At 49.6% G+C, this 10,000-nt stretch overlaps 1 protein-coding gene across 1 annotated transcript in view; it reads left to right on the forward strand.

The window, feature by feature from the left end:
- The window catches only part of LOC123501759 (1-phosphatidylinositol 4,5-bisphosphate phosphodiesterase epsilon-1-like), an 83,777-nt gene that overhangs the window by 6,642 nt on the left and 67,135 nt on the right, over window positions 1-10,000 (forward strand). The window contains 4 exon segments of the mRNA XM_045250792.1: window positions 4,430-4,679; window positions 5,852-6,009; window positions 7,116-7,215; window positions 7,838-9,240. Coding sequence (XP_045106727.1) covers window positions 4,430-4,679; window positions 5,852-6,009; window positions 7,116-7,215; window positions 7,838-9,240 — 1,911 coding nt within the window.

Here is a 10,000-nt window from a genome sequence, read left to right on the forward strand (position 1 = left end):
TCTTTTTAGTCATCCTCCTTTTTCACTGACTCCAACAGAGCTATGTCCTTCCTGTAATTGTACCGCATAGTCAAGATGTGGCCTGACCAGCGCCAAGTATAATTTAAGTATTACTTCAAGACGTCTGCTTTTAACACTTTTAAAAATGAATCCCAATACTCTATTCGCCTTATTCCTCCCTGGCCTCAATACATTGCTTCCTTCGACAGAGACCGGAGCTAACTATGACTCCTAATAAATCTTTCTCATACTTGGAACTTCCTAGTGCCTCGCTATTTATCATGTACCTATTGTGTGTGTTATCTCTACCTACGCTCAGTACCCTACAGAGAGAGAGAGAGAGAGAGAGAGAGAGAGAGAGAGAGGGTACATATTTGGAAAGGTGCATTTGGGTGGCCAGGTGCAAATTGCTAAGATGAAAGTGAATGATTTGAGTTACGTGGGTGAGTTGGAGAGAGGAGAGGGAGTGAGAGAGAGACTAGGGAGGGAGGGACAGAGGGAGGGAGAAGGAGAGAAGAGTAATGGATGGCAGGGAGAGTAGAGAGGAGGAGGAGGATGGGGAGGATGTGGAAAGGACAGGTGTAAACAAATCGACAGGTGAGTGATGGTTGGTAGAAAGACTTAATGTTTATAGCAACCACCATCACCACCATCACCACCACCACCAATACCACCACCACCACCACTATCTTTCTCTCTCTTTCTTTCTCTCTCTCTCTCTTTTTCTCTCTTTCTCATTTCATCAAAGCAAGAAACTAGAAAACTCAAATTTTTACTTCCCTTCTTCTTCCTCTCCTTCTCTTCTCCTCTCTTCTCCTCTCTCCTCCTCCTCCTCCTCCTCCTCCTCCTCCTTCTCCTTCTCCTCCTCCTCCTCCAAACTACGTATCTCCTTAGGATATTTATTTTCCTTCCTTCTTTCCTCCAATCTTTCTTCTCTTTCCCTTCTACGACCTCAATATCATTCTCCTCCTCCTCCTCCTCCTCCTCCTCCTCCTCCTCCTCCTCCTCCTCCTCCTCCTCCTTCTTCTTTCTTGCTAGTATCAGAACAGAATGAGGAAGAGAAGGAGAAGGAGAAGGAAAAGGAGAAGGAGGAAAGATAGAAGAAGAGGAGGAGGAGGAGGAGGAGGAGGAGGAGGAGGAAAAGCATGTGATATTTCTCTCTGTCGCCTTGTTTCCTCCTCCTCCTCCTCCTCCTCCTCCTCCTCCTCCTCCTTTGCTGCCACTCCATAGATGCTACTCTCTCTCTCTCTCTCTCTCTCTCTCTCTCTCTCTCTCTCTCTCTCTCTCTCTCTCTCTCTCTCTCTCTCTCTCTCTCTCTCTCTCTCTCTCTCTCTCTCTCTCTCTCTCTCTCTACTAATTCGCAGGAGAATGACATTGCACTTTCCTTCTCTCCTCTTTAAGGATACTGCCTCTCCCCTCACTCCCTCTCCCCTCACTCTCTCTCTCTCTCTCTCTCTCTCTCTCTCTCTCTCTCTCTCTCTCTCTCTCTCTCTCTCTCTTCATTAATTTTCACCTTTCACTCATTTTCTTTCCTTTTCTCCTTAATTTCCCCTCTCCCTCTTCCCCTCTTTTCTCTTCGTCTCCTCTCACCAGTCAAGTTTCCTTTCCCTTTTCCTCCGCTCCTCTAGTGTCCCTCTCCTCTCTCCCTCTCCCCTCACCTCTCTTCTTCCCGTTCTCTTCCTCTTTTCCCCTCTTTCCCCTTTTTTCTCTTTCTTTCTATTATTTTTTCTGTTTTCTCTCTCTCTCTCTCTCTCTCTCTCTCTCTCTCTGGTCTTTGTTTTATTTCCCTTTCTCTTTCCCTCTTCCTTTTCCCTCACTTATATTGTATCTCACTTTTCCCCTTTTCCTCATTCACTGTTTTATTGTGTCTCATTTCGGTCTTTCCTCATAGTTTCCCTTCCTCTCTCTCTCTCTCTCTCTCTCTCTCTCTCTCTCTCTCTCTCTCTCTCTCTCTCTCTCTCTCTTTTATCTCCCCATTCACTCTCACGCGCTGTTTACACTCTCATTTTTCATCTCCTCTCTCCTCTTTCTTACTCTCCCTCTCTCTCTCTCTCTCTCTCTCTCTCTCTCTCACTCTCTCACTCTTATCTCCCTATTCACTCACACCATCAGCATTTAACCTCTCTTAGTTTAGACTCCCCTTACCATAACTCTCCTCTCTCTCTCTCTCTCTCTCTCTCTCTCTCTCTCTCTCTCTCTCTCTCTCTCTCTCTCTCTCTCTCTCTCTCTCTCTCTCTCTCTCTCTCTGTCGCCTCCTTAACTCCGGGTGTGGTTATGATTTCCCTTGTGAGAGTGACACGCTCGAGACTCAAACCCTCCTCCTCCTCCTCCTCCTCCTCCTCCTCCTCCTCCTCCTCTTCTTCTTCTTCTTCTTCTTCTTCCTTTGCCTCCTATATTTGTATCTACTTTTCTCTCTCAATAACTGTTTTCTAAGTGTGTGTGTGTGTGTGTGTGTGTGTGTGTGTGTGTGTGTGTGTGTGTGTGTGTGTGTGTGTGTGTGTGTGTGTGTGTGTGTGTGTGTTTTCATGATTTTCTTCTTTTTTTTCATCTTTGTTTTCTTTACAATTTTTTTTATTTAACTTTTCCTCTTTTCTTCTTTTCATTGTCTTTTATTTCATTTGTTCTTGTTTTTTTCTTTCTTTCTCTCTCTCTCTCTCTCTCTCTCTCTCTCTCTCTCTCTCTCTCTCTCTCTCTCTCTCTCTCTCTCTCTCTCTCTCTCTCTCTCTCTCTCTCTCTCTCTCTCTCTCACATGAAAGTCCCAACCTCCTCAGAAGATCAAGTCTCCTCCTTCCTTCTAAGCCTCTCTCTCTCTCTCTCTCTCTCTCTCTCTCTCTCTCTCTCTCTCTCTCTCTCTCTCTCTCTCTCTCAACACCATTTTTCCCCCATCTACGTCATCACAAGACATCACAACACATTTTTTCTACATTATGCAACACCACAACACCACCACAACACCCCTATGTAGCAATACAACACCCTCTCCTTCTCTACTCAACATCACTACTGCCTCTCTTCCCCCCTACAACACCAGAGCACCTTTATTTATCGCCATTACGATATATTTTCCCTTCACAACACCACAACACACTACAACACCAATCGTTTCACTCCTAACACCACAATTATGTCTCTCTGTACCACACAAGACCATCATCACCATCCTTCCACACCATGAAAGACAAGAAAATCACCAGCAACATCACCACAACGTTATTTCTCCACACAACACCACACAACACCACACCAGCACACCACAACACCACACAACACCTCACCACCATCCTTCCACACCACAAAACACAACCAAATCACCACTAACATCACTACAACGTTATTCCTTCACACAACATCACACAACACCACACCAGCACACCACAACACCACACAACACATCACCACCATCTTTCCACACCACAAAACACAACCAAATCACCACCAACATCACCACAACGTTATTCCTTCACACAACACCACACAACACCACAAAACGCAAGAAAACCACCGCTAACATCACCACAACACCATTCCTTGACACACAACACCACCACACGATCCCTCCACACCCACGCCACCACAACACCCACATAGAAGTCAAGGTACGATGATCTTAGCGTACGATACCAAGAAAGTACGATAATGATAACTTAACGTACGACACTCTTAGATAAGTGTACGACAGTCTTTTTTTTCACTAATTTTTTTTCACTATATTTTCTTCCCTTGATCTTAGCGTACGATACCAAGAAAAGAGAGTACAACAATGAGAACTTAACGTACGACATTCTTACATAAGCGTACGATAGTCTTTTTTTTTTTCATTAATTCCTCTTCTTACTGTTCAACGTCTTATCTTTTCCTCCTGCTTGTCTACAAAGAAGAAGAACAAGAACAAGAACAAGAATGAATATGTGATGGACAGCTTACCCTCCAAAGCACATAACCTTTCAATTTTAGCAACTCTTGTGCACTGTGTTGCAAAAAAACATGGCCATCTCTGAACGGCGATGATGATTCTGCGTACGGCACTTAGAAATGAGCGCACGATAGTCAGGAATGAATATGGGATAGATAGATTACCCCTACAACACTTCTCTTTTCAATTCCAGCTACTCTTATGGGCTGTGTTGCGAGTAGTGGCCAGGAATGAGTATGGGGATAGATAAATTACCCCTACAACACTTTTCTTATCAATTCCAGCGACTTATATGGGGTGTATTGCCAGGAATGTGTGTGTGTGATGGATAGATTAACCCCCAAAACACTTCTCCTTTTCCAGCAACTCTTGTATGTGGTATGGCTAGGAATGAGTGTATAATGGATAGACTAACCCACCACAACACCTCTCTTTCAATTTTAGCTACTCCTGTGCGCTGTGTTGCAAGTAGTGGCCAATAGACTAACCCACCACAACACTCTCTTTCAATTTTAGCAACTCCTGTGCGCTGTGTTGCAAGTAGTGGCCACCCTCGCGCTGTCACCTCACCACCACCCTGCCCTGCTCGCTGCCAAGGTCCCGGACGCTCTCACCCAGCTGATCCTGCCCTCCGATGAATGGTTCTACACAAATCACTCCACACGCCACGCCCGCTACGTGAAGCACCACGCGGCACGCACCTTGGTCTACCTCGGACTGCAGCACCGCGTCAATCACCGCGTCAATGTGTACGATCTCTTGCTTGGTGAGTGGAATTGGTGACTGGTTGGTGACTTTGGTGTATGATTTTTGTTTTTTTTTCTATTTATTTGTTTTTATTGTTGTTATTATTATTTCTATTCTTATTTTTGTTTTCTATTTTATTTTGTGGGGATATTTTTCTTTTAAGAGTCGTGTAGAGAGAGCGAGAGAGAGAGAGAGAGAGAGAGAGAGAGAGAGAGAGAGAGAGAGTTGGAGTGGATTAGATCTGACCTACACCGTAACTGGTAAAATTTCTCTCTCTCTCTCTCTCTCTCTCTCTCTCTCTCTCTCTCTCTCTCTCCCGAAATATCAAATCTACCCTCACTTCTCTCCTCCAAATCACCCTCATTTTCATCCCTCCCCTTCCCCTTCCCTTCCCTTTCTCTCCCCTTCTCTTCCCTTCTCTTTATTCCCCTCTCTTTCCCTCTTCATTCTTTTCTTCTCCTCTCTTCTTTTCCCTTCTCCATCTCTTCCCCTTCCTCTCTTCCTCCTTTCTCCCATCCCTTTCTTTCTTTTCCCCTTCCTTCCCCTCTTTCCTTTTTCCCCATCTCATATTCTATTTCCTCTTTCCTTCTTTTCTTTATATTTCGTTTTCATTCACTTTTTTTTCTATTTCTCTCAGTCTCTTTTCCTTTCCCTTATCTTTTCCTCTCCCTTTCCTCCCTCTCTGATATAACAACCCCTCATTCTCTCCCCTCAGTTTCTTCCCTCTCTTTGTGTCTCTCCCTCTTGCCCAAAAATATCTTATGCTTCCCCGTTTCCCCTTTCATCTCAAAATATTTCTTCTCTCCTCCCTCCTTCCCCACTCACTCCCCATCTCTCTATCTCCTCTTCCCCACCCACTCCCCACTACCCACTCCCATTCTCCTCTTCCTAAAAACACCGTGTATCTTGCTTTTCACCGTAGAGTAATTCTATATTGTCGTCTTTCTATTACTACTACTACTACTACTACTACTACTACTACTACTACTACTGTTAACATACCATTTTCTATCTCTCTTCCACTCCTTAGTTAATTTTTTTCTCTTTTTCACCCTCAATATTCCTCCACCTCATTTATTTCCTCCTAAGTAACCTCTTTCTCTCTTTATCTATCTCTATCTATCTATCTCTCTATTCTTCACCTGCTTATCCAAAAAACTAGTCCTTTTATCCTTCCTTCTCCTTCTACAGACGAGGCTCCTCCGCCAACGCCCTTGGGAGAAACCTCGGAGGATGACTATATAATGATGACCTCCGCTCCCCCGCCCTTGGTCACCGCGCAGGACTCCAAACGCGTCCTGGGCATGTCTGTGGAGGGCATGGTGCTGCATACTCTTCGCTCCCTCGAGGTTAGTAGGTGTTTCTACTTACTTGCATATCCTTCTGGAGTCCTAAAGGAGGTTCGGTGGGATTTTGGGGTGTTTTGGGGTTTTTAGGGTTTTTGGGTGTATTTTGGGGGTTGGTTGTGTTTTTGTGTGTTAGTTTTGTTGTTTGGTTTTATTTGTTGAGAGAGAGAGAGAGAGAGAGAGAGAGAGAGAGAGTGCATGGATATAGACAAACAAACAGACAAAAAAGACGAAAAAGACATACAGAGAGAGAGAGAGAGAGAGAGAGAGAGAGAGAGAGACAAAAAAATACATAAAGAGATTGACTGACAGACAGACAAACGGACAGACAGACAGACAGACTAGGGCAACGCGGAAGTAAGAGTGGAGGAAGGCAAAATTCACCAACACTCTCATCCACTCACCTCTCGGAATGGGAAGGAAAATAAATAAAAAAGAAAGAAAAAAGAAAAAAGAAAGAAAAACTACTACAATTTATCTTAAAGGATTTGCGCGAATAGCCATTTTATTTTTTCAAAGCCATTTTTTCATTTCCCAGTATTTTTTTTTCTCCCTCTTTTTCATTCCTTTGTATGGATGAGTAAAGGATGGAAGTACTTAATTAAAGGATAGAGAGGGGCTTTGTGGTGGTGGTGGTGGTGGTGGTGGTGGTGTGGAGGTCACGTGAGTTTTGCGTCTGGTGTTGTGGTGGTGGTAGTTGTGGTGTTCTGTGGTGTATTACTAAAGACATCATGGTATTGTGGTGTTACATAGCTGTGTTGTGGTGTTGTGGTGTTTTTTTTGGTTATGTTAAGGTGTGGTGATGTTGGTGGTGACGGTGTGATGTGTTTTGTTATATTGATGACATGGTATGGTGTTGGAGTGGTGTTTTTGGTGGTGTAGTGGTGTTGTTTGTTGTGTGGTGGTGTTGGTGGTGACAGTGGGGTGTGATTTGGGATACTAATGACATGATATGGTGTTGTTGTGTTGTAGTGGTGATGGTGTGGTGTTGTGGGTGGTAGTGTGGTGGTGTTGTGGTGGTGTGGTGGTGTTGTGGGTGGTAGTATGGTGGTGTTGTTGTGGTGTGGTGGTGATGATGTGGTGTTGACTAATGGTGTGGTGTGTTGCAGAACGTGCCGGCGCCGTGCGGGGTGACGCCCACCAGCGAGGCCCGCAGCACCACGCCCCTGGAATGGCTGCTCGACCCTCCCCCCCAAGACCCAGCCAGAGGTCAGCCCCCCAAGGTTTATACCCGGCTCTTTCTTGACCTTTGTGACCCCCATTCCCCGCTCTTGACCTGCTCTTGTGACCTCCCCGACCTTCCTTGACCTTGCGACTCGCCATCATGACCCTCGCGACGCTCTTCCTCCTCCCAGTGACCGCCTTCCATCCAGATCATCATTGTGACCTCTGACCTTTCCTGTCTTCTACTCAGACTGAATACTTCTCCTTACCTGCTGTGACCTAGTCTTTCTCTGCTCACCTCTCACCTCACTTCAACCATCGCCACCGCCACCTTCACCTCCTGGCGTGTCTCCTGGCCACACACTTCACTCCCTCTCACTCTCGCTCTGACTGTCGCTCTGCCAAGTGTGACGGTGACGTGCTCAGCCTGGTGACGCTGCTACTTACTCACAGTGACCTGTTTTTCCTCTGACGGTGACCGTGACCCAGTGCTCCTGTGGCTCCGTGACCCAGCCTCTGCTTCCCTCCTCCCTGCCCCTCCCATGGCACAGAGTCTCTTCTCGCATCCTCTTCCTCTCGTGGTCCTCACATCACCCACACTGTACTGACACTCCCCCCACTTCTGCCCCCGACCCCTGAGAGGCCTCACCCCCCGGCCGTGTTTCAGGTTCCGGGACGCTGCGGGGCACGCGGCGAGGGGCGTCGCGGGAGGAGGGGCCGATGGGGGGCCGTCTGCTGTCCTGCCTGCTGCTGGGGCTGCCGCTGGTGCTGCACCCCGTCATCTTCCTGCGGCTGCTGCTGCACAGGCTGCTGACATCGATGCACCACCTCACCAAGTGGAAGTCCTGCACCTCGCGCTCCTCCTGGACCTCCCATTCTTCCAGGGCGCGCTCGCGCACCTCCTCCTCGGAGACGGACGCCTCCACGCTTCGCAAGCGGCGCCGCGTCAACCTCACGCTGGACTTCGCCGAGGCGTGCCCCGAGGAAACCGCGGCGCCCTCCCCAGCACGACCGCCGCGCCCAGCCCCCTCAGTGCTGCGCGCTAACAGTGAGGAGGCGCCGCCGCGTAACCGCAAGCCCTCCACCCCGGGGGGCGGCGGCCGCAGATTTCGAGACACCCTTGTAGCAGCCATCAGCACCACGGACGTCAGCGTCACCCTGCAGCAGCTACTGCCCGTGCGTCTCCGCCCCGCAGACTCCCACAACTCCATCAGCTCGTCTTCAAAAGCCACCACGCCCTCGGGCTCCCCCTCCATATTCCCCAAGCGTAGCTTCAGGTTCTCCAGCCTGCACAAGAAGCGCTCCAAGTCTGTTCACGACCACATCAACTCTTCAGGCTCGACGCCCAACATCTCCCAGAGCAGGCAGGACCTGGCGTTGGCCGAGGAGGACATCCTGGCCTTCCAGCGACAGCTCCAGAACCTGCCCTCCTACGAGCGCGTGGACGTGCCGGGCCTGGCCACGCCGCCCCCCTTCAGGCAGCGCTCCCGCTCCGTGCCTCGTGTCACCTTCGAGAGCATGTCCACCCTGCTGGTGCCTCGCCCCTCGCCCATCGGCCGCTCGCCCACCTCCACCGCCCACCTGCTGCCCACCACCCTCACCCTGCCGCCCTCACCACACCTCTCCCCAACCTCAGCCCTCCTCTCTCCCTCTCACTCCGTCCTCCTCTCCCCATCTAACTCCGCCCACAACATCGCCGCCTCCACGCCCCTGCACTCCCCCGGGGGCCTTGCCTCCCCAAACTCCCCCGCCTCTTCCCACGTGTCACCGGTGTCACAGCGGCAGAGCTCACCATTTCTCTCCCCAGGCTCCCCTTACTCCCCACACTCTCTGCCCTCTCCTAGACTCCGCTCCCCAGCCCTCTCCCCCATCGCGCCGCCCCGCTACCTCCCCGGGGAGGACGTGCCGCCGCTGTCCGCCCTGCCGGCCTCCCTGCAGGCGGGCGGCGAGGAGCTGCGGTCCTCACGCTCCAGCTCCGTCACGCCCACGCGCTACCGCCGCTTCGACTCCCCCGTGTACATCGTGGTGGACATCCCCGTGGTGCACCGCGCCGTGCTGCTCTGTGTCGAGGTGAGGCAAGCCCTCACCACTCACCAATCACCACTCACTCACTACACCTCACCACTCACCCACCACTCACCACTCACCACTACTCACCACCCACCACACCTCACCACTCACCAACCACATCTCACCACTCACACCACCTCACCACGCCCTCCAGACACACCATTCCTTCACCACCCATCCACCCACCTCGCTTATACTCATGAGTCCCACCACCTGCTCCACGCCCCCCCTCCCCCTTCCCCTCGCCGTGCCCCACAGCTATCACTTTCACTCACTTATCTCCACCACCACCCACACCTCCCCACCACTCCCCATTCACGGTTTGTTACCCCTGTCACGCCCTTCTTGTCGCTACTCTTCCTCCACACCTCCCCTCATCACCTCTCCCCCTCACCAATTCACTCTCACACTCCCTTTTTTCCCTCTCGTTTCCCCTCTCTTCCCCTCCTTCCCTTCAGTTATGGTCCTCATCTTACTTTTTTTTTTTTTTCTTCTTTTTTCTTTTCTTTATATCTCCCAACACTGTGTCGTAAAGCAGGAGAGTGTGTTTGAGGAGTGTCCTCTCTCTCTCTCTCTCTCTCTCTCTCTCTCTCTCTCTCTCTCTCTCTCTCTCTCTCTCTCTCTCTCTCTCTCTCTCTCTCTCTCTCTCTCTCTCTCAGTCCATTCCTGTCAGTCATACTTTTCTCAGCTTCTCTTCCTCCTTGTCCTCCTCCTCCTCCTCCTATTCCTCCTCCTCCTTTTCCTCCTTCCCTTCTTTTTT

The sequence above is a fragment of the Portunus trituberculatus genome, chromosome 9 (assembly GCF_017591435.1).
Source record: "Portunus trituberculatus isolate SZX2019 chromosome 9, ASM1759143v1, whole genome shotgun sequence".
NCBI lineage: Eukaryota > Metazoa > Arthropoda > Malacostraca > Decapoda > Portunidae > Portunus > Portunus trituberculatus.